The 24,407-nt window shown below is 58.3% G+C and overlaps 2 protein-coding genes across 4 annotated transcripts in view; one reads left to right on the top strand and one right to left on the bottom strand.

The window, feature by feature from the left end:
* Positions 1-1,399: 1,399 nt before the first annotated feature.
* LOC135460891 (PDZ domain-containing protein GIPC1-like) lies at positions 1,400-14,408 on the top strand. Of its 2 annotated transcripts, none has more exons than XM_064737859.1 (6): positions 1,400-1,698; positions 3,597-3,782; positions 7,381-7,561; positions 9,436-9,551; positions 10,963-11,044; positions 13,547-14,408. In XM_064737859.1, the coding sequence occupies exons 1-6, from the start codon at positions 1,429-1,431 to the stop codon at positions 13,696-13,698; spliced, it is 987 nt and encodes a 328-aa protein (XP_064593929.1). In that variant the 5' UTR covers positions 1,400-1,428; the 3' UTR covers positions 13,699-14,408. The 2 variants fall into 2 exon arrangements, with proteins under 2 accessions (XP_064593929.1, XP_064593930.1); XM_064737860.1 differs by lacking the exon at positions 1,400-1,698 and adding an exon at positions 2,160-2,292.
* Positions 14,409-18,521: 4,113 nt separating this feature from the next.
* Positions 18,522-24,407, bottom strand: part of SLC27A1 (solute carrier family 27 member 1) — a 32,956-nt gene continuing 27,070 nt past the window's right edge. The window contains exons 10-13 of one of the 2 annotated variants that reach the window (XM_064737857.1): positions 23,652-23,816; positions 21,750-21,896; positions 19,980-20,143; positions 18,522-19,801 (exon numbers count right to left, since the gene is read on the bottom strand). In XM_064737857.1, the coding sequence (XP_064593927.1) occupies positions 19,986-20,143; positions 21,750-21,896; positions 23,652-23,816 (470 nt within the window). In that variant the 3' untranslated portion in view covers positions 18,522-19,801; positions 19,980-19,985. Of the gene's footprint in view, positions 20,144-21,749; positions 21,897-23,651; positions 23,817-24,407 lie in introns of both variants that reach the window. The other variant, XM_064737858.1, reaches the window with a different exon arrangement.

Raw genomic sequence — 24,407 nt, 5'->3', positions numbered from 1 at the left:
GCGACCCCTGCTCCGTGCCTCAGTTTCCCCTCTCGCCTTTCAGCCCCAGCGGAGCAGAGCGGGACCGCCCCCGAAACACCGGGGAGGGGGCAGCGAGAGAGCCCCGGGAACACCGGGACCCCCCCAAAAGCGCCCGAATACACCGGGACCCCCCCCGGGCAACACTGAGACCCCCCCCGGGGACACCGGGACCCCCGGAAATCCCCCCAGGATACACCGGGACCCCCCCGGGCACCCCCCAAACCCAACTCAGCGCCCCCCAGAAAGCCCCGAACCCCCCCAAACCCCCCTGAACCCCCCCCCAGAGCTCCCCAAAACCCCCCGGGCCCCCTCGGCTCCCCCCAAATCCCTCCCAGACACCCCCGAAACCCCCCAGACCCCCCAAACCCTGTCCCAGACCCCCTCAATCCCTTCCACATCCCCCCAAAACCCCCTCGGATCCCCCAAGACTCCCCCAAATCCTCCCAAGACCCCCCCAAATCCCCTCCTCGACCCTCCCAAGCCCCCCCAGCCCCCCAAAACCCATTCCTGGACCCCCCCAAAACTCTCCCCAGACCCCTCCACACCCCCTCAGCTCCACCTAAACCCCCCAAATCCCCTCCTAGAGCCCCCAAACCCCCCGAAATCCCCTCCTAGACCCCTCAGACCCCCCAAACTCCCCAAAACTCCCCCAAACCCACTCCTAGACCCCCTAAATCCACTCCTAGACCCCCCCAATCCCTCATAGACCCCCAAATCCCCCCAAACTCCCCTCCAAACCCACTCCTAGACCCCCCAAATCCCACCTAGACCCCCTCCAGTCCCCTCTTAGACATCCCAAATCCCACCTAGACCCCCCAATCCCTCCTAGACCCCCCAAATCCCCCAATCCCTCCTAGACCCCTCAAATCCCCCCAAACTCCCCCCAACCCACTCCAGACACCCCCAGTCCCCTCCTAGACCCCCAATCCCACCTAGACCCCCCAAATCCCCCCAAACTCTCCCCAAACCCACTCCTAGGACCCCCCCAAATCCCACACTAACCCCCCCAAATCCCACCTAGACCCCCCCAAATCCCACCTAGACCCCCCAGTCCCCTCCTAGACCCCCTCCAGTCCCCTCTTAAACCTCCCAAATCCCACCTAGACCTCCCCAGTCCCCTCCTAGACCCCCCAAATCCCACCTAGACCCCCCCAAATCCCATCTAGACCCCCCAAGTCCCTCCTAGACCCCCCAAGTCCTCCCAAACTCCCCTCATCCCCTCCTAGACCCCCCCAATCCCTCCTAGACCCCCCAACCCACTCCTAGACCCCCCCAAATCCCACCTAGACCCCCCCAGTCTCCTCCTAGACCCCCCAAGTCCTCCCAAACTCCCCACAGTCCCCCTCCTAGACCCCCCAAATCCCCTCCTAGACCCCCCAGTCTCCCCCGAGCCCCCGAGCCCCCGGGATGCCGCTGGGGCTGGGCCGCCGCAAGAAGCCGCCGCCGCTGGTGGAGAACGAGGAGGGGGCCGGGGGGCGCGGGGGGGCCCCGGGGGAGCCCGGGGGGGCCCCGGGGGGGGTCCCGGGGGCGGCGCCCCCCCCCCACCCGCTGCGGCCCCGCCTGGTGTTCCACACGCAGCTGGCGCACGGCAGCGCCACCGGGCGCGTGGAGGGGTTCGGGAACGTGCGGGAGCTGTACGGGAAAATCGGGGAGGCCTTCGGGATCCCCCCCAGCGAGGTGAGACTGGTTATACTGGGATGTACTGGATGTACTGGGATGGATTCATATATACTGGGTTATACTGGGAGGGGTTCGGGAACGTGCGGGAGCTGTACGGGAAAATCGGGGAGGCCTTCGGGATCCCCCCCAGCGAGGTGAGACTGGGATGGACTGGGATATACTGGGATGTACTGGGTTATACTGGGTTATACTGGGTTATACTGGGTTATACTGGGAGGGGTTCGGGAACGTGCGGGAGCTGTACGGGAAAATCGGGGAGGCCTTCGGGATCCCCCCCAGCGAGGTGAGACTGGTTATACTGGGATGAGACTGGGATAGACTGGGATATAGTGGGTTATACTGGGTTATACTGGGTTATACTGGGTTATACTGGCATGGATTCATATAGACTGGGTTATACTGGGATATACTGGGATATACGTGGTATACTGGGATGGATTCATATAATACTGGTTATACTGGGATATACTGGGATGTACTGGGATGGATTCATATAGACTGGGTTATACTGGGTTATACTGGGAGGGGTTCGGGAACGTGCGGGAGCTGTACGGGAAAATCGGGGAGGCCTTCGGGATCCCCCCCAGCGAGGTGAGACTGGGACGGACTGGGATATACTGGGATGTACTGGGATGTACTGGGATATACTGGGATGTACTGGGATATACAGGGATATACTGGGATATACTGGGATGGATTCATATAGACTGGGTTATACTGGGATATACCGGGTTATACTGGGATAAAACTCGGGATGGATTCATATAGACTGGGTTACACTGGGATATACTGGGTTATACTGGGATATACTGGGAGGGGTTTGGGACAGGCTGGGTTATACTGGGTTATACTGGGATGGTCTGAAATTGGGCTGGGTTATATTGGGATGGACTGGGATATACTGGGATATACTGGGATGCCGCACTGAGCACACCAGTGTCCCCTGTCCCCAGTGTCCCCAGGTGCTGTCCCCTGTCCCCCCAGGTGCTGTTCTGCACACTGAACACGCCAATGTCCCCATGTCCCCTGTCCCCAGTGTCCCCAGGTGTTATCCCCTGCCCCAGGTGGTCCCCAATGTCCCCAATGTCCCCTGTCCCCAGTGTCCCAGGTGATGCCCCCAATGTCCCAGGTGCTGTTCTGTGTCCCCAACGTCCCCAATGTCCCCACCTGTCACAGGTGCTGTTCTGCACACTGAACACGCCAATGTCCCCATGTCCCCTGTCCCCAATGTCCCAGGTGCTGTCCTGTGTCCCCAACGTCCCCAATGTCCCCACCTGTCACAGGTGCTGTTCTGCACACTGGACACGCCGCAGGTGGACATGGAGAAGCTGCTGGGGCAGCAGATTGGGATGGAGGGTTTGTCCCCAGTGTCCCCAGACAGTGTCCCAATGTCCCCAGCTGTCCCCAGGTGCTGTTCTGCACACTGAACACGCCAAAGTCCCCATGTCCCCTGTCCCCAGGTGATGTCCCCTGCCCAAGGTGATGTCCCCAGTGTCCCCAGACAGTGTCCCAGTGTCCCCAGGTGTTGTCCCCAACGTCCCCAATGTCCCCACGTGTCCCCAGGTGCTGTTCTGCACGCTGAACACGCCGCAGGTGGACATGGAGAAGCTGCTGGGGGGGCAGATTGGGATGGAGGGTTTGTCCCCAGTGTCCCCAGACAGTGTCCCAGTGTCCCCAGGTGCTGTCCCAGGTGCTGTCCTGTGTCCCCAATGTCCCCAATGTCCCCAGGTGCTGTTCTGCACGCTGAACATGCCAATGTCCCCATGTCCCCAGTGTCCCCAGGTGATGTCCCCTGCCCAAGGTGATGTCCCCAGTGTCCCCAGACAGTGTCCCAGTGTCCCCAGGTGCTGTCCCCAGGTGCTGTCCTGTGTCCCCAATGTCCCCAATGTCCCCAGGTGCTGTTCTGCACGCTGAACACGCCGCAGGTGGACATGGAGAAGCTGCTGGGGGGGCAGATCGGCCTCGAGGATTTCATCTTCGCGCACACGCGCGGGCGCCAGAAGGACGTGCAGGTGCTGAAATCCGAGGAGGCGCTGGGGCTCACCATCACTGATAACGGAGCGGGATACGCCTTCATCAAGGTGAGACACACCTGGGACAGGTGGGACACACCTGGGGACACACCTGGGGACACACCTGGGGACACCTAGGGACAGAGCTGGGGCTCACCATCACTGATAATGGAGCAGGATACGCCTTCATCAAGGTGAGACACACCTGGGCAGGTGAGACACACCTGGGGACACACCTGGGCAGGTGGGACACACCTGGGGACACCTAGGGACAGAGCTGGGGCTCACCATCACCGACAACGGGGCGGGATACGCCTTCATCAAGGTGAGACACACCTGGACAGGTGGGACACACCTGGGGACACACCTGGGACAGGTGGGACACACCTGGGGACACACCTGGGGACACCTAGGGACAGAGCGGAGGCTCACCATCACTGACAATGGGGCTGGATACGCCTTCATCAAGGTGAGACACACCTGGACAGGTGAGACACACCTGGGGACACATTGGGGACACACCTGGGCAGGTGAGACACACCTGGGGACACATTGGGGACACACCTGGGCAGGTGGGACACACCTGGGGACACACCTGGGACAGGTGGGACACACCTGGGGACACACCTGGGCAGGTGGGACACCTGGGGACACACGGGGACAGTGCAGGTGCTGAAATCCGAGGAGGCGCTGGGGCTCACCATCACTGATAACGGAGCGGGATACGCCTTCATCAAGGTGAGATACACCTGGGCAGGTGGGACACATGGGGACACATTGGGGACACACCTGGACAGGTGAGACACATGGGGACACACCTGGGGACACCTAGGGACAGAGCTGGGGCTCACCATCACCGACAATGGGGCGGGATACGCCTTCATCAAGGTGAGACACACCTGGGAGAGGTGAGACACACCTGGGACACACCTGGGACAGGTGGGACACACCTGGGGACACACCTGGGACAGGTGAGACACATGGGGACACACCTGGGACACACCTGGGGACACCTAGGGACAGAGCTGGGGCTCACCATCACTGATAACGGGGCTGGATACGCCTTCATCAAGGTGAGACACACCTGGGACAGGTGGGACACACCTGGGGACACACCTGGGGACACACCTGGGCATGTGGGACACACCTGGGGACAGGTGAGACACACCTGGGGACACATTGGGGACACACCTGGGTATGGCTAGGGACACATAGGGACAGAGCAGGGCCTCACCATCACTGATAACGGGGCGGGATACGCCTTCATCAAGGTGAGACACACCTGGGCAGGAGGGACACACCTGGGACACACCAGGGGACACATAGGGACACATTGGGGACATGTAGGGACAGAGCTGGGGCTCACCATCACCGACAGTGGGGCGGGATACGCCTTCATCAAGGTGAGACACACCTGGGGACACACCTGGACAGGTGATACACACCTGGGGGCACACCTGGGACAGATGAGACACACCTGGACAGGTGAGACACACCTGGGGACACACCTGGTGACACACCTGGGACAGGTGATACACACCTGGGGACACACCTGGGGACACACCTGGGGATACATAGGAACACATGGGGACAGAGCTGGGGCTCACCATCACCGACAATGGGGCGGGATACGCCTTCATCAAGGTGAGACACACCTGGGCACACACCTAGAGACAGGTGAGACACACCTGGGTGGGGGCAGTGAGACTCACCGTCAGCAACAATGGAACAGGCTATGCCTTCATCAAGGTGAGACACACCTGGAGACACACCTGGGTGGGTGAGACACACCTGGGACAAGTGATACACACCTGGGTGGGGGCAGTGAGGCTCACTGTCAGCAAGAATGGAGCAGGCTACGCCTTCATCAAGGTGAGACACACCTGGGACAGGTGAGACACACCTGGGGACACACCTGGGTAGGTGAGACACACCTGGGGACAACAGGGTGGGGGCAGTGGGACAGTGCAGGGGCTCACCATCACCAACAACAGGTGCCCCCAGGTTACCCCAGATGCTCCCAGGTGTGCCCAGGTGTGCCCAGGTGTGTCTGTGTCCCCCCAGAGGATCCGTGAGGGCTCGGTGATGGCGCGCACGCCCCAGGTGTGACCCAGGTTAGCTGTGTTACCCAGGTGTTACCCAGGTGTTACCCAGGTGTGTCCCAGGTATCTCAGGTGTGTCCCAGGTGTAACCCAGGTGTGTCCCTGTGTGCAGAGGATCCGTGAGGGCTCGGTGATGGCGCGCACGCCCCAGGTGTGACCCAGGTTAGCTGGGTTACACAGGTTACACAGGTGTTACCCAGGTGTTACCCAGTTTAGCTGTGTTACACAGGTGTTACACAGGTTACTCAGGTGTTACCCAGGTGTTACCCAGGTGTTTCCCAGGTGTGTCCCAGGTGTGACCCAGGTGTGTCCCTGTGTGCAGAGGATCCGTGAGGGCTCGGTGATGGCGCGCACGCCCCAGGTGTGACCCAGGTTACCTGGGTTAGCTAGGTTACACAGGTTACACAGGTTACACAGGTGTTACCCAGGTGTGTCCCAGGTATCTCAGGTGTGTCCCAGGTGTAACCCAGGTGTGTCCCTGTGTGCAGAGGATCCGTGAGGGCTCGGTGATGGCGCGCACGCCCCAGGTGTGACCCAGGTTACCTGGGTTAGCTGTGTTACCCAGGTGTTACCCAGGTGTTACCCAGGTGTTACCCAGGTGTGACCCAGGTGTGCCCCAGGTATCTCAGGTGTGTCCCAGGTGTGTTTCCCCCCACACAGAGGATCCGTGAGGGCTCGGTGATGGCGCGCACGCCCCAGGTGTGACCCAGGTTAGCTGGGTTACCCAGGTGTTACCCAGGTGTTACCCAGATGTGTCCCAGGTATCTCAGGTGTGTCCCAGGTGTAACCCAGGTGTGTCCCTGTTTCCAGTGTGTCTGTGAGGGCTCAGTGATGGCGCGCACGCCCCAGGTGTTACCCAGGTTAGCTGGGTTACACAGGTTATACAGGTGTTACCCAGGTGTTACCCAGGTATCTCAGGTGTGTCCCAGGTGTATCTCAGGTGTGTCCCAGGTGTGACCCAGGTGTGTCCCTGTGTGCAGAGGATCCGTGAGGGCTCGGTGATGGCGCGCACGCCCCAGGTGTGACCCGGGCTAGCTGGGTTACCCAGGTTATACAGGTGTTACCCAGGTGTTACTCAGGTGTTACCCAGTTTAGCTGTGTTACCCAGGTGTTACCCAGGTGTGCCCCAGGTGGTTCAGGTGTATCTCAGGTGTGTCCCAGGTGTGACCCAGGTGTGTCCCTGTGTGCAGAGGATCCATGAGGGCTCGGTGATGGCGTGCACGCCCCAGGTGTGACCCAGTTTAGCTGTGTTACCCAGGTGTGACCCAGGTGTTACACAGGTGTTACACAGGTGTTACCCAGGTGTTACCCAGGTGTGTCCCAGGTATCTCAGGTGTGTCCCAGGTGTAACCCAGGTGTGTTTCCCCCCACACAGAGGATCCGTGAGGGCTCGGTGATGGCGCGCACGCCCCAGGTGTGTCCCAGGTTACCCAGGTTAGCTGGGTTACACAGGTTACACAGGTGTTACCCAGGTGTTACCCAGGTGTTACCCAGGTGTGCCCCAGGTATCTCAGGTGTGTCTCAGGTGTGTCCCAGGTGTAACCCAGGTGTGTCCCTGTGTGCAGAGGATCCGTGAGGGCTCGGTGATGGCGCGCACGCCCCAGGTGGGCGTCGGGGACGTGCTGGAGGCGCTGGACGGGCGCAGCCTGGTGGGCACGCGGCACTTCGAGGTGGCGCGGCTGCTGCAGGAGCTGCCCCGCGGGCACCACTTCAGGCTGAGGCTGACGGAACCTCGGAGAGCCTGGGGTGGGTACTGGGGGGGACTGGGAGGGGCTGGGAGGGGCTGGGATTGAACTGGGACGGACTGGGAGGGACTGGGATGGACTGGGAGTGAATGGGATCGATGGAGCTGGAGCTGCCCCGCGGGCACCACTTCAGGCTGAGGCTGACGGAACCTCGGAGAGCCTGGGGTGGGTACTGGGGGGACTGGGATTGAACTGGGAGGGACTGGGAATGAATGGGATGGACTGGGAATCAATGGGATTGAACTGGGATGGACTGGGAATGAATGGGATTGAACTGGGAATGAATGGGATTGAACTGGGAATGAATGGGAGTGATTGGGATCAATGGAGCTGGAGCTGCCCCGCGGGCACCACTTCAGGCTGAGGCTGACGGAACCTCGGAGAGCCTGGGGTGGGTACTGGGGGGGACTGGGAGGGACTGGGAATGACTGGGATGGACTGGGAGTGAACTGGGATTGAACTGGGAGGGACTGGGAATGAGTGGGATTGACTGGGAGTGAATGGGATCGATGGAGCTGGAGCTGCCACTGGGGCACCACTTCAGGCTGAGGCTGACGGAACCTCGGAGAGCCTGGGGTGGGTACTGGGGGGACTGGGAGGGACTGGGAATGAACTGGGATGGACTGGGAGGGACTGGGAGTGAACTGGGATTGAACTGGGATGGACTGGGGAATGAGTGGGATTGACTGGGAGTGAATGGGATTGACTGGGAGTGAATGGGAGTGATGGAGTTGGAGCTGCCACAGGGGCACCAATTCAGACTGAGGCTGACGGAACCTCGGAGAGCCTGGGGTGGGTACTGGGGGGGACTGGGAGGGACTGGGAGGGACTGGGATGGACTGGGATGGACTGGGATTGAACTGGGATTGAACTGGGAGGGACTGGGATTGAACTGGGAGTGAATGGGAGTGATGGAGCTGGAGCTGCCACGGGGGCACCAGTTCAGGCTGAGGCTGACGGAACCACGGAGAGCCTGGGGTGGGTACTGGGAGGGACTGGGAATGAATGGGATTGAACTGGGACAGGCTGGGAATGAATGGGATTGAACTGGGGTCAATGGAGTTGGAGCTGCCCCGCGGGCACCACTTCAGGCTGAGGCTGACGGAACCTCGGAGAGCCTGGGGTGGGTACTGGGATGGACTGGGAATGAATGGGATTGAACTGGGATGGACTGGGAATGAGTGGGATGGACGGGGAATCAATGGGATTGAACTGGGGTCAATGGAGCTGGAGCTGCCCCGCGGGCACCACTTCAGGCTGAGGCTGACAGAACCACGGAGGGCCTGGGGTGGGTACTGGGAGGGACTGGGAGGGACTGGAGGGGTCTGAAGGTGCCCCCCACAAGGGGGAGCCACTGTGTCCCCCCTGTGTCACCCTTCTGTCCCCTCCCTGTCCCCGTCTGTGTCCCCTGTGTGACCCTGTGTGACCCTCTGTCCCCTGTGTGTCCCCCTCTGTGACCCTCTGTGACCCCTGTGTGACCCCTCTCTGTCCCCTCTGTCCCCTCTGTGTCCCCCTGTGTGTCCCCTCTGTCCCCTGTGTGTCCCCTCTGTGACCCCTGTGTGACCCTGTGTGACCCCTCTGTGACCCCTGTGTGTCCCCTCTGTGACCCTGTGTGACCCCTGTGTGTCCCCTCTGACCCTGTGTGTCCCCTGTGTGACCCTGTGTGACCCTGTGTGACCCCTGTGTGTCCCCTCTGACCCCTGTGTGACCCCTGTGTGACCCCTCTGTGACCCTGTGTGACCCCTCTGTGACCCCTGTGTGACCCCTGTGTGACCCCTCTGTGACCCCTGTGTGACCCCTGTGTGACCCCTCTGTGACCCTGTGTGACCCCTGTGTGACCCCTGTGTGACCCCTGTGTGTCCCCTCTGTCCCCAGACGGGATCGGGCCCCGCTCCGGGGGGGTCTCGGCTCGGGGGGGGCCCCCCCAGGTGCCCTCGGGCCGGGGGACGCTGAGGCTGCGCTCGAGGGGCCCGGCCACGCTGCAGGAGCAGGTACGGCCCCAAAACCGCCCAAAAACGGCCCAAAAACACCCCCAAAACATCCCTAAAACACCCCAAAACAGGCCACGCTGCAGGAGCAGGTACGGCCCCAAAACCGCCCAAAAACGGCCCAAAAACACCCCCAAAACATCCCTAAAACACCCCAAAACAGGCCACGCTGCAGGAGCAGGTACGGCCCCAAAACTGCCCCAAAACCGCCCAAAAACACCCCCAAAACATCCCTAAAACACCCCAAAACAGGCCACGCTGCAGGAGCAGGTACGGACCCAAAACCGCCCAAAGTCACCCCAAAAACACCCCCAAAACATCCCTAAAACCCCCAAAACAGGCCACGCTGCAGGAGCAGGTACGGACCCAAAACGGCCCAAAATCACCCCAAAAACACCCCAGAATATCTATGGGAACACCAAAATATCCCTGGGACACCCCAAAATCCACCCTGGAGACCCCAAAATCATCCTGGGACACCCCAAAATATCCACTGGGGATCCCAAAATATCCCATGCAATCCCAAAATGTCCTGGGGACCCCAAAATCCCCTTGGGACCCTCAGGGACCCCCCAAAATCTCTTTGGGACCCCCAAAATCTGCCCAGGACCCTCGGGGACTCCCCAAAATCCCCTTGGGACCCATTGAGGACCCCCCTAAATCCCCTTGGGATCCCCCAAAATCCCCTTGGGACCTCCAGGGACCCCCCAAAATCTCTACGGGATCCCCAAAATCTGCCCATGACCCTCGAGGAGCCCCCAAAATCCCCTTGGGACCCCCAAAATCCCCTTAGGATCCTTGAGGACCCCCCAAAATCCCTTTGGGACCTCCAGGGACACCCCAAAATCCCCTCAGGACCCTCAGGGACCCCCCAACATCCATTTGGGACCCCCTAAATCCCCTTAGTATCTTTGAGGACCCCCCAAAATCCCTTTGGGACCCCCAGGGACACCCCAAAATCTCTTTGAGATCCCCAAAATCCCCTTGGGTCCCTCAGGGACCTCCCAAAATCCTCCAAAATCCCCTTGGGACCCTCGGGGACCCCCCCAAAATCCCCTTGAGACCCCCAAAATCCCTTTGGGATCCCCCAAAATCCCCTTGGGACTTCCAGGGACCCCCCAAAATCGCTACAGGACCCCCAAAATCCCCGTGGGACCCTCGAGGAGCCCCCAAAATCCCCTCGGGACCCCCAAAATCCCCTTAGGATCCTTGAGGACCCCCCAAAATCCCTTTGGGACACCCAGGGACACCCCAAAATCTCTTTGAGATCCCCAAAATCCCCTTGGGTCTCCATCAGGGACCCCCCAAAATCCCTTTGGGACCCTCGGGGACCCCCCCAAAATCCCCTCGGGACCCCCAAAATCCCTTGGACCCTCGGGGACCCCCAAAATCCCCAAAATCTCGAATCCCGCAGCCATCGGCGTTCGAGGAGCGCGCGGTGGCCAAGGTGGACGATCTGCTGGAGAGCTACATGGGCATCCGGGACAGCGAGCTGGGTGAGCACCCCGAAATCTGGGACACCCCAAAATCCGGGACCCCAAAATCCGGGACCCCAAAATCCAGGGGAACCCCAAAATCCCAGGGATTACCCCAAAAAAACTCCCTGGGATCGCCCCAAACCCTCCGGGTTCTGCTGGAGAGCTCCATGGGCATCCGGGACAGCGAGCTGGGGGAGCACCCCGAAATCTGGGACACCCCAAAATCTGGGACACCCCAAAATCTGGGACACCCCAAAATCCTGGGAAACACCCAAAAATCCTGGGGGAACCCCAAAATCCCAGGGGAACATCAAAATCCTGGGGGAACCTCCAAAAAACCCCACAAGATCACCCCAAAACTGCCCCGATCACCCCAAACCCCCCTGGGTTCTGATGGGGAGTTCCATCCGGGACAGTGAACTGGGTGAGCACCCCGAAATCTAGGAACCCCAAAAATCCTGGGGGAACCCCCAAAAAACCCTCCGGGATCACCCCAAATCCCCCAAAACTGCCCCGATCACCCCAAACCCCTCGGGCTCTGCTGGGGACAGCGAGCTGGGTGAGACCCCCAGAATCCCAGGGGACCCCAAAATCCAGCACCCCAAATACTGAGAGACCCCAAAATTTGAGACCCCAAGTCCTGGGGGACCCCGAAATCCTGGGGGAGCCCCCAGGATCACCCCAAACCGCCCCGATCACCCCAAACCCCCTGGGCTCTGCTGGGGACAGCGAGCTGGGGAACCCCAAAATCCCGGGGACCTCCCCCCAAAACCCCCTGGGACCCCTGGACTGTCCCCGATGTCCCCATCTCTGTCCCCATGGCTCCTGATGTCCCCAATGTCCCCAATGTCCCCAGTACCCCCAGTGTCCCCAGTGTCCCCACAGCCGCCACCGTGGTGGAGCTGGGCCACGATGCCCGTGACCCCGATGACCCTGATAGTGTCCCCAATGTCCCCAATGTGTCCCCAATGTCCCCAATGTGACCCCAATGTCCGCAGTGTCCCCAGTGTGACCCCAATGTCCCCAATGTTCTCAATGTCCCCACAGCGGCCACCATGGTGTTGGTGGGCCACAACGCCCCTGACCCCGACGTGTCCCCAATGTCCCCCCAGTGCCCAATGTCCCCAATGTCCCCAACGTGTCCCCGATGTCCCCAATGTGTCCCCAATGTCCCCAGTATCCCGCAGCTGCCACCATGGTGGAGCTGGGCCGTGACGCCCGTGACCCCATGTCCCCAATGTCCCCATTGTCCCTGACACTCTGTGTGTCCCCAATGTCCCCCATGTCCCCAATGTCCCCAATGTCCCCACTGTCTCCACAACTGCCACCATGGTGGAGCTGGGCCGCAATGCCCGTGACCCCAATGCACCCAATGTCCCCGATGTCCCGATGTCCCCAATGTCCCCAGTGTGTCCCCAATGTGTCCCCAATGTCCCCGCAGCCGCCACCATGGTGGAGCTGGGCCGCAACGCCCGTGACCCCAATGTCACTCACATTGTCCCCAATGTCCCCAAGGTGTCCCCAATGTCCCCAATGTGTCCCCAATGTCCCCGATGTGTCCCCAATGTCCCCATGTCCCGCAGCCGCCACCATGGTGGAGCTGGGCCGCGACGCCCATGACCCTGATGTGTCCCCAGTGTCCCCAATGTCCCCCCAGTGCCCAATGTCCCCAATGTCCCCAATGTGTCCCCGATGTCCCCCATGTCCCCAATGTCCCCAATGTCCCCACTGTCTCCACAACTGCCACCATGGTGGAGCTGGGCGGCGACGCCCATGACCCCAACATGTCCCCAATGTCCCCAACATGTCCCCAATGTCCCTGACACTGTGTGTGTCCCCAATGTCACTTACATTGTCCCCAATGTCCCCAATGTCCCCACTGTCCCCAATGTCCCCGCAGCCGCCACCATGGTGGAGCTGGGCCGCAATGCCCGTGACCCCAATGTCCCCAATGTCCCCAATGTCCCCAATGTCCCCGATGTCCCTGATGTCCCCAGTGTCCCCGATGTCCCCAATGTGTCCCCGATGTCCCCAATGTGTCCCCAATGTCCCCATGTCCCCACAGCTGCCACCATGGTGGAGCTGGGCCGCGATGCCTGTGACCCCAATGTCCCCAGTGTCCCCATGACCCCAATGTGTCCCCAATGTCCCCAATGTCCCCGATGTCCCCAATGTCCCCAGTGTCCCCAATGTCCCCAATGTCCCCAATGTCCCCAATGTCCCCATGTCCCCGCAGCCGCCACCATGGTGGAGCTGGGCCGCAACGCCCATGACCCTGATGTGTCCCCAATGTCCCCAATGTGTCCCCAGTGTGTCCCCAATGTCCCCAATGTGTCCCCAATGTCCCCAGTGTCCCCAATGTCCCCAATGTGTCCCCGATGTCCCCGCAGCCGCCACCATGGTGGAGCTGGGCCGCAACGCCCGTGACCCCGACATGTCCCCAATGTCCCCAATGTCCCCAGTGTCCCCAATGTCCCCAATGTCACTTACATTGTCCCCAATGTCCCCATGTCCCCGCAGCCGCCACCATGGTGGAGCTGGGCCGCGACGCCCGTGACCCCGACGCGCTGGCCGAGGCTCTGGACGCTCAGCTCGGCGACTTCGCCTTCCCCGACGAGTTCGTGTTCGACGTCTGGGGCGCCATCGGCGACGCCAAGGCCGGGCGGTGCTGAGAGCCCCGAAAATGGGAGCCCCCCAAAACCTGGGACACCCCCTGAGTGGGGACCCCAAAACCCCAGGGCACCCCAATGGGGACCCCAAAACCGCTGGGACCCCAAAACCACTGGGACCCCAAAACCCAGAGCTCCAAAACCCCAGGACACTTCCTGATGGGGACCCCAAAACCCAGGACCCCAAAACCACTGGGACCCCAAAACCCCAAGACGCCCCCAAATGGGGACCCCAAAACCCTGGGACACCCCAAAAGCCCCAGGACCCCAAAACTACAGGAGACCCCAAAACCCTGGGACCTCAAAACCCAGAACTCCAAAAACCACCTGGGTGGGACCCCAAAACCACTGGGACCCCAAAAACCTGGGACCTCAAAACCCAGGACCCCAAAATCCAGGGACACCCCCAAATGGGGCTCCCAAAACCCTGGGATCCCCCAAAACCACTGGGAGCCCAAAACCACTGGACACCCCAAAAGCACTGGGACCCCAAAACCCGGGGACACCCCCAAATGGGGACCCCAAAACCCCGAGACCCCCAAAAACCACCAGGACACTACAAAACTCCCCGGGTCCCCCAAAACCCCAGGTCCTCAAAACCACTGGGACCCCAAACTGCTGGAACCCAAAACCCTCGGACACCCCAAAACCTGGGACCCCAAAATCACTGGGACCCCAAGAGCTGAGACCCCAAAAACCACCTGGGTGGGACCCCAAAATGCTGGGACACCCAAAAGCACTGAGACCCCAAAAACCACTGGGACCCCAAAATGCTGGGACACCCAAAAACCACTGGGACCCCGAAACCCAGGACACCCCCTGATGGGGACCCCAAAACCCTGAGACACCCCCAAATGGGGACCCCAAAGCCCAGGGACCCCAAAACCCCAGGACACCCCCCTGAATGGGGACCCCAAAACCCAGGATCCCAAAACCACTGGATCCCCAAAACTGCTGGAACCCAAAACCACTGGGACCCCAAAACTACCTGGCTGGGACCCCAAAAACCATTGGGACCCCAAAACTCCAGGACACCCCCAAATGGGAACCCCAAAACCCCAGGCCCTCAAAACCACTGGGACCCCAAACTGCTGGCACCCAAAACCCTCGGACACCCCAAAACCTGGGACCCCAAAATCACTGGGACCCCAAGAGCTGAGACCCCAAAAACCACCTGGGTGGGACCCCAAAAATCACTGGGACCCCAAAAGCACTGAGACCCCAAAAACCACTGGGACCCCAAAATGCTGGGACACCCAAAAACCACTGGGACCCCGAAACCCAGGACACCCCCTGATGGGGACCCCAAAACCCTGAGACACCCCCAAATGGGGACCCTAAAGCCCAGGGACCCCAAAAACCCCAGGACACTACAAAACTCCCTGGGACCCCCAAAACCCCAGGACACCCCCCTGAATGGGGACCCCAAAACCCAGGTCCTCAAAACCACTGGGACCCCAAACTGCTGGAACCCAAAACCCTCGGACACCCCAAAACCTGGGACCCCAAAATCACTGGGACCCCTAGAGCTGAGACCCCAAAAACCACCTGGGTGGGACCCCAAAAACCACTGGGACCCCAAAATGCTGGGACACCCAAAAACCACTGGGACCCCGAAACCCAGGACACCCCCTGATGGGGACCCCAAAACCCTGAGACACCCCCAAATGGGGACCCCAAAGCCCAGGGACCCCAAAAACCCCAGGACACTACAAAACTCCCCGGGACCCCCAAAACCCAGGACACCCCCTGAATGGGGACCCCAAAACCACTGGGACCCCAAAACTACCTGGCTGGGACCCCAAAAACCATTGGGACCCCAAAACTCCAGGACACCCCCAAATGGGAACCCCAAAACCCCTCGGATTGGGGACCCCCAAATGCCTGGGACACCCCAAAAACTGCTGGGACCCCAAAATCCAGGAACCCCAAAACCCCAAGACACCCCCAAATGGGGACCTCAAAACCCCAGGACACCCCAAAACCACTGGGAACCCAAAAACCATTGGGATCCCAAAACCCACCTGGGACAACCCCAAAATCCCGGGACCCCTAAAACCACTGGGGACCCCAAAACCCTGGGACACCTCCGGAATGGGGACCCCAAAAACCACTGGGACCCCAAAAAATCTTTCAGGGACCCTCCCGAAGCATCCTGGGGCCCCTCCCTTATCTGGGACCCCCCCAGATTTTTGGGGACCCCCCAAATTTTTGGGGACCCCCCCGTCAATTTTCAATTTTTGAGACCCCCCCAAATTTTTGGGATTCCCCCCTTCAATTTTTGGGACCCCCCCGCTAAATTTTTGGGGACCCCCCCCAGGGACAGGGACCAGGTGTCCCCTCCCCCCCCACCTCCAGGTGCATTTTTGGGGCCCCCCAAAATCCCCCGGTGCCATCTGAGCCTGTCACTGTCACTGTCACAAACTGTCACTGTCACCTGTCGGTGTCACCTGCTGGCCCCTCCCCCCCTCCCCTCCCCCCTCCCGGGATATTTTTGTATTTTCGTGGAAAAAAATTTGGAGATAAAAAAACCCAGAGAAACGGGAACGGCTGTGGGGGAGGGGAGGGACACACCTGGGGACACACCTGGGACACACCTGGGGACACCTGGGCACACCTGGGGACACCTGGGGACACCTGGGACACACCTGGGACACACCTGGGGACACCTGGGACACACCTGGGGTACAGCTGGGCACACCTGGGACACACCTGGATAAACCTGGCTACACCTGGGGCACACCTGGGACACGCCTGGGGACACACCTCGTGACACACTTGGGACACACCTGGGACAGGTGGGCACACCTGGGGGTACCTGGGAAACACCTGGGGACACCTGGGACACACCTGGGGACACACCTGGGACACACCTCATACACCTGGGACACACACCTGGGCACACGTGGGACAGGTGGGCACACCTGGGACACAGCTGGGCACACGTGGGACACACCTCTTTACACCTGGACACACACATTTCACATCTGGGACATACCTGGATACACCTGGGACACACCTGGGACATCTCAGACACACCTGGGCACACCTAGGGTACACCTGGGGGCACCTGGGCACACCTAGGACATCTCAGACATACCTGGGCACACCTGAGACACATCTGGGACACACCTCGGTACACCTGGGCACACCCATTCCACACCTGGGCACATCTGGGGCATACCTGGATACACCTGGCGACATCTGGGCACACCTGGGCACACCTGGGGACACCTGGGACACACCCATGACAAACCTGGACATACCTGACACACACCTGGGCACACCTCTGGACACCTGGGGACATCTCAGACACACCTGGGGACACTTGGGGTACACCTGGGCACACACCTGGGGTACTCCTGGATACACGTGGACACACCTGGGATACACCTTGCACACCTGGGCACACCTGGGACATCTCAGACACACCTAGGGACATCTGGGCACACCTGGGGCACACCTGGGACACACCTGGGACATCTTGGACACGCTTGGGGCACACCTGGGACATCTGGTGACACCTGGGATACACATGGGTACACATGGGCTACACCCATTACACACCCTGGGCACACCTGGGACACAGCTAGGGATACCTGGGACATCTTGGACACACCTGGGCACACCTAGGGTACACCTGGGACACACCTGGGCACACCTGGGACACATCTGGGACACATGGGGAGAGCTGGAGACACCTGAGACACACCTGGGACATCTCAGACACATCTGTGACACACCTGGGCACAGCTGGGGACACCCATTACACACCTGGGCACACATGAGACACACCTGGGATAACTTGGATACACCTGGGCACACCTGGGACATCTCAGACACACCTGGGCACACCCATTACACACCTGATACACCTGGGCACATCTGGGACACACCTGGGCACATCTGGGACACACCTGGGGACACTCACTGCAATTACCAGGTGATCACAGAGCCCTTTTACCTGTACAGGTGTTGAATATACAAAATGCAAACAGATATTGGGGTAAACTGGTTAAACTGGGACAGCACCTGGGGTCAAACTGGGACAGCAACTGGGACTGGAGGGGTTAAACTGGGAGCACTGGGACTGGAAAGGGTTAAACTGGGTAAACTGGGAGCACTGGGACTGGAATGGGTTAAACTGGTCAAACTGGGTGAACTGGGACAGTAACTGGGGGCCGGGGCGGGGGGGGGGGGGTTCAAACTGGGAATGGGTTAAAAATGTTACTGGGAGCAACTGGGATGGACTGGTGGTAACTGGGCCACACTGGGAGGGAAAAGGGAGGAACTGAGCCAGACTGGGAGGGACTGGGAGGAGATGAAGAGACACTGGGAGGGAAATGGGGGGAACTGAGGAGGGGAACTGGGCCAAACTGGGAGGGCCTGGGGAGAACTGAGGGGGGTTAGGAGGCACTGGGAGGGAAACGGGGGAACTGGGCCAAACTGGGAGAGACTGGGAAAAGCTGACAGGAAATGGGGAGAACTGGGCCAAACTGGGAGAGACTGGGTGGAGCTGAGGAGAATCAAGAAGGACTGGGACGGGAACACCGACACGGCCGCCATGATGGCGGCGTCGATGAGGAAGGAGGAAGTGACGTCAGCAGCGCGACGCGTTGCTAAGCGACAGCTACAGGAAGTTGCGTCAGAGCGCGACGCGTTGCTTAGCAACGCGCGGCCTAGCGCGGCCTAGTGAAGCCTCGGCCTCGCGTGGCGGCGCTGCCCGGAGGAGCGCGGCGGCCCCGCTGCCCTTCGCCCTCTTCTACCCCTCCACACAAACCCTCCCTTGCTTTCCCCCCACCCGAGCCCCGCAGCACAGCACGCGGCACAGTCGCTGGTTTTTAATGGCCTCGCGGTCAGGCACAACCAAACGGGTTAAAAACAGCCCAGATGGGTTAATTGCAATAAATATGTCCGTGCTGGCACAAAGGAGTCCCTAGAGGGGTTAATTAGGCACGAATTAGTCGTTAATTAACGCTGTCGGAGTTAATTAGCCCCTGTGAGGGCGAGTTCAGGTTTTCCTTGAAATTCTGCTGTTTTCCCTCAGAAAAAGTCACAATTTTCCTGGAAATTCCTGGGAGTTCTGCTGGATTCCTCAGGAACGCCATTGTTCTAGAGTCAAATCCCATTTTTATCCTCCAAATCCCTCCATTTTCCTGGGAGTTCTGCTGTGTTCCAGGAAATCCTACCATTTTTCCTGGGAATTGTGTTGTTTTAGAAGAAATCCCTCTGTTTTTCCTGGGAATTTCTGCTGTTTTCCACTGTTTTCCCAAGGAATTCTGCTCTTTTATAGGAATTTCTGCTGCTTTCCAGGAAATCCAGAGGGGTTCCCAGCAGGATTTTTGGGTTTTTGGGATCCCAGGGAGGTTTCTCAGCAGGATTTTCAGGTTTTTCAATGAGATTTTCAGGTTTTTCAGCGGGATTTTCAAGTTTTTTGGGATCCCTGGAGGGTTTTTTTGGGCTCAGAACTTGGATTTCCCAGAGCAGAGCCGTTTGTGCATCTCCCATTCTGGGGGATTTTCAGGATTTTGGGATCCCGAGCTGTTTTTCCTGAATCCCAGCAGGATTTTTGTGATCCCAGGGTGGTTTTCCAGCAGGATTTTTGGGTTTTCCGGCAGGATTTCCCTGCTCAGAACCCGGATTTCCCGGAGCAGAGCTGCTTGTCCATCTCCCATTCTGGGGGATTTTTGGGTTTTTCAGTATCCCAGGCTGGTTTTTTTTTCAGATCCCAGCAGGATTTTCAGGTTTTTTCTGTGGGATTTTCCAATTTTTCTGCAGGATTTTCAGGTTTTCCAGCAGGATTTTCAGGTTTTTCACTGTAATTTTCCGGTTTTCCAGCAGGATTTCTGTGCTCAGAACCCAGATTTCCCGGAGCAGAGCCGGGCGTGCATCTCCCATTTCAGGTTTTTGGGATCCCAGCAGGATTTTCAAGATCCCAGGGAGGTTTTCCAGCAGGATTTCCATGCTCAGAACCCGGATTTCCCAGAGCAGAGCCGTTTGTGCATCTCCCATTCTGGGGGATTTTCAGGATTTTGGGATCCCGAGCTGTTTTTTCTGAATCCCAGCAGGATTTCTGCGATCCCAGGGTGGTTTTCCAGCAGGATTTTTGTGTTTTCCAGCAGGATTTCTGTGCTCAGAACCCAGATTTCCCGGAGCAGAGCCGTTTGTCCATCTCCCATTCTGGGGGATTTTCAGGATTTTCAGTACCCCAGGCTGTTTTTTTCAGATCCCAGCAGGATTTTCAGGTTTTCCAGTGCAATTTTCAGGTTTTTCCAGCAGGATTTCCGTGCTCAGAACCCGGATTTGCCCGAGCAGAGCCGTTGGTGCATCTCCCCGTCCAGGGGGACGTACCGGCCCCTCTGGGGGTCCAGCACGAAGAGGGGCTCGGGCACCACCCGGGGGTCCCAGCCCTCCCCCCGCAGCCGCGTCTTCTGCAGCTTGAATGTGCCTGGGGAGGGAAATTCACCATGCAGGCCACGCCCCTTGCATGCCACGCCCCTTTGGCCACGCCCACTTTGGCCACACCCTCATAGACCACGCCCCTTTAGGCTCCCACTTATTTAGGTGCCATTCTCCTCACAGCCCCTCTCACCCCTTTAGGCCACACCCCCAACAGGCCACACCCATTTAGGCCACACCCTCAACAGACCACTCTCCTTTAATCCCTACCCCTTTAGGCCACACCCATTTAAGATACACCCTCAAAAGACCACACCCCTTTAGTCTCCACCCCTTTAGGCCACACCTGTTTCAGCCACACCCACAACAGACCACACCCCCTTAGGCCACACCCCTTTAAGCCACACCCTCAACAGAGCACTCCCATTTAATCCCTACCCCTTTAAGCCACACCCCCAATGGACCACACCCAGTTAGGCCCCACCCCATTAGACCACACCCATTTAGGCCCTCTTCTCATGGGCCTCGGCCCTTTAGGTCACACCCCATTAAGCCACACCCTCATTAGACCACACCCCTTTATGCCTCACACTTTTAGGCCCCTACCCTCCAACCCAAAACCCATTCAGCCCCACCCCTTTAGGCTCCACCTTTTAGGCCCATCCCCTCAAACCCCATTCAGCCCCACCCCTTTAGGCTCCACCCCTCAAACTTCCCCCTGTTAAGTCCCACCCCATTAAGCCCCACCCCTTTAGGCCCCACCCATCAAACTCTACCCCTTTAAGGTCCACCCCTTTAGGCCTGGCCACTTTAGGCCCCTCCCCTCAAACCCCACCCTTTAAGCCCCATTCAGCCCCACCCCTTTAGGCCCCACCCATCAGACTCCATCCCTTTAAGTCCCACCCCTTTAAGCCCCACCCTTGAACTTTGACCCTTTTAAGCCCCATTAAACCCCACCCCTTTAGACTCCACCCCTCAAACCCCATTAAGCCCCGCCCCATTAAGCCATGCCCATCAAACCTCACCCTGTTAAGCCCCACCCATTTAGGCCCCACCCATCAAACTCTACCTCTTTAATCCCCACCCCTTTAACCACAAGCTAACCCCACCCCATTAGGCCCCTCCCCTTTAAGCCCCACCCTTTTAAGTCCAACCCGTCAACCTTGTCCCCTTTAAGCCCCTATAAACTCCACCCCTTTAGGCCCCTCCAACCCCACCCATTAGGCCCTTCCCCTTTAAGCCCTGCCCTTTAAGCCCCACCCCTTTTAGTCCCACCCCTCAACCTTGACTCCTTTAAGCCTCATTAAACCCCACCCCTTTAGGCCCCTCCCCTCAAACCCCATTAAGCCCCACTCCTTTAGACCCCGCCCATCAAACTCCACCCATCTAGGCCCCACCCCTTTAGGCCCCTCCCCTCAAACCCCATTCAGTCCCACCCCTTTAAGCTCCACCACTTTAAGCCCCACTCATTAAGCCCCGCCCCTTTAAGCCCCACCCATCAACCTTGACCCCTTTAGGCCACATTAGGCCCCACCCCTTTAGGCCCCTCTCCTCAAACCCCGTTAAGCCCCACCCCTTTAGGACCTGCCCATCAAACTCCACCCCTTTAGGCTCCACCCCATTAAGCCCCGCCCCCTTTAAGCCCCGCCCCTCACAGGTGCTGTCCAGCTGCGCCGTCAGGCGGATGAAGACGGGCCGGGCGTAGGGCGGGAGCAGCGGGCACAGGGCGGGGTACAGGGCGGGCACATCCACCTGGGCACCGGGGTCAGCGATGGCCGCCATGCCCGCCCTGCCCTCCACACCTGGATTGAGGCAAAAACTGAGAATTTTGGAAAAAAACCTGGAATTTTGGGGTTAAAAATGGGGATTTTGGGGTTTCCTAAATACTGATCCTATTGTGGGCACAGGGTGGGCACAGGGCGGGCACATCCACCTGGGCACTGGGGTCAGCGATGGCCGCCATGCCCGCCCTGCCCTCCACACCTGCAACGGGGAGAAAAACCGAGATTTTGGGAAAAAAACCCGGAATTTTGGGGTGAAAAATGGGGATTTTGGGGTTTCCTAAATACTGATCCTATTGTGGGCACAGGGCGGGCACAGGGCGGGCACGTCCACCCAGGCACCGGGGTCAGCGATGGCCGCCATGCCCGCCCTGCCCTCCACACCTGGATTGAGGCAAAAACTGAGAATTTTGGGAAAAAAACCCGGAATTTTGGGGTGAAAAATGGGGATTTTGGGGTTTCCTAAATACTGATCCTATTGTGGGCACAGGGTGGGCACAGGGCGGGCACGTCCACCCGGGCACCGGGGTCACTGATGGCCGCCATGCCCACCCTGCCCTCCACACCTGGAACGGGGAGAAAAACCGAGATTTTGGGAAAAAAACCCGAATTTTGGGTGAAAAATGGGGATTTTGGGGTTTCCTAAATACTGATCCTATTGTGGGCACAGGGCCGGGTACAGGGCGGGCACATCCACCTGGGCACCGGGGTCAGCGATGGCCGCCATGCCCGCCCTGCCCTCCACACCTGCAACGGGGAGAAAAATGGGAATTTTGGGAAAAACCCCGGAATTTTGGGGTGAAAAATGGGGATTTTGTGGTTTCCTAAATACTGATCCTATTGTGGGTACAGGGCGGGCACGTCCACCCGGGCACCGGGATCAGCCCTGCCCTCCACACCTGGAACGGGGAGAAAAACGGGAATTTTGGGAAAAAAACCCTGGAATTTTGGGGTGAAAAATGGGGATTTTGGTAAAATAAATGGGAATTTTGCCATTTCCTCATTCCTGACCCCATTCCTCGTAGAGCCCTTGGTACAGCCCCATGCCCACCCTGCCCTCCACACCTGGAATGGGGCAAAAATGGAAATTTTGGGAAAAGCTCCCAGATTTTGGGAAGAAAAATGGGGATTTTGGGTAAAAAATGGAAATTTTGGCGTTAAAAATGGGGATTTGAGGTTTAAGATCCCCCACATCTCCTTTTTTCCACCCTAATTCTTCCTGGGTACAAACCAGAATTTTTCCCCCCAAATTCCCACTGGATTTTCCCCCCTCCCAACCCCATTATCCCAAAATTTTTTTGGGATTTACCTGGAATCTTGACCCCAAATCTCCATTTTCCACCCCAATTCTGCCTGATACAACCCAGAATTTTCCCCCCTAAATTCCCACGGGATTTCCCCCCATTCCCACCCCCTTTTATCCCGAATTTTCCCAAATTTTTTTTAGGGATTTACCGAGAATCTCGAATCCATAAACCCCAAAATCTTCCCCAAATCTCCATTTTCCACCCCAATTTTGCCTGGTAAAAACCAGAATTTTTTCCCCCAAATTCCCACGGGATTTCCCCCCATTCCCACCCATTTTATCCCGAATTTTCCCAAATTTTTTTTAGGGATTTACCGGGAATTTCCACCCCGTAGACCCCAAAAATCTCCATTTTTCACCCCAATTTTGCCCGGTAAAAACCAGAATTTTTTCCCCCAAATTCCCACGGGATTTCCCCCCATTCCCACCCATTTTATCCCGAATTTTCCCAAATTTTTTTGGGGATTTACCGGGAATCTCGACGCCGTAGACGGCGACGTCGGCCTGGCCCAGGAGGCGGCTCAGGGCGGCCTCGACCTCGGTGCTGGAAACGTTCTCGCCCCGCCAGCGGAACGAGTCCCCAACGCGGTCCACAAAGTACAGGTACCCCAAATCATCCATCACCAGCACGTCCCCTGAATCACCCCAAAAATATGGAAAATTATACTGGGAAGGGGGAAAAAAATCCTGAAAAATTATGCCCCAGAATGGGGGAAAAATGCCCAAAAATTTCCCTCAAAAATGGGAAAAAATCCCCCCAAAATGCCAAGAAATTACACATGGGAATGGTGAAAAATCCCCCAAAAAATCTGGAAAAATCACGGGAAAATTATTCACAAGAAAATCCCCTAAATACCAGGAAATCACCCCAAAAATATGGAAAATTATTCACAACAACGTCCCCTAAATATGGGGAAATCACCCCAAAAATACAGGAAATTATTCACAACAACGTCCCCTAAATATGGGGAAATCACCCCAAAAATATGGAAAATTATTCACAAGAAAATCCCCTAAATATGGGGAAATCACCCCAAAAATACGGGAAATTATTCACAACAACGTCCCCTAAATATGGGGAAATCACCCCAAAAATACAGGAAATTATTTACAACAACGTCCCCTAAACGCCGCAAAATCACCCCAAAAATATGGGAAATTATTCACAACAACGTCCCCTAAACAACGGGAAATCACCCCGAAAATACAGGAAAATTATTCACAAG

The sequence above is a fragment of the Zonotrichia leucophrys genome, unplaced genomic scaffold, assembly GCF_028769735.1.
Source record: "Zonotrichia leucophrys gambelii isolate GWCS_2022_RI unplaced genomic scaffold, RI_Zleu_2.0 Scaffold_118_139670, whole genome shotgun sequence".
In the NCBI taxonomy this organism is placed as follows: Eukaryota; Metazoa; Chordata; class Aves; order Passeriformes; family Passerellidae; genus Zonotrichia; species Zonotrichia leucophrys.
Note: the sequence above shows the minus strand (reverse complement) of the source record. Positions and strands in the feature narration are given on the sequence as shown.

Bases quoted from the DNA above. Each gene is read 5' to 3' on its own strand.
- LOC135460891 (XM_064737859.1), top strand. From the start codon at position 1,429: ATGCCGCTGGGGCTGGGCCGCCGCAAGAAGCCGCCGCCGCTGGTGGAG. The intron at 3,783-7,380 runs GTGAGACACACC...CCCTGTGTGCAG, and splicing joins CGGGATACGCCTTCATCAAG to AGGATCCGTGAGGGCTCGGT. The intron at 11,045-13,546 runs GTGAGCACCCCG...ATGTCCCCGCAG, and splicing joins CATCCGGGACAGCGAGCTGG to CCGCCACCATGGTGGAGCTG.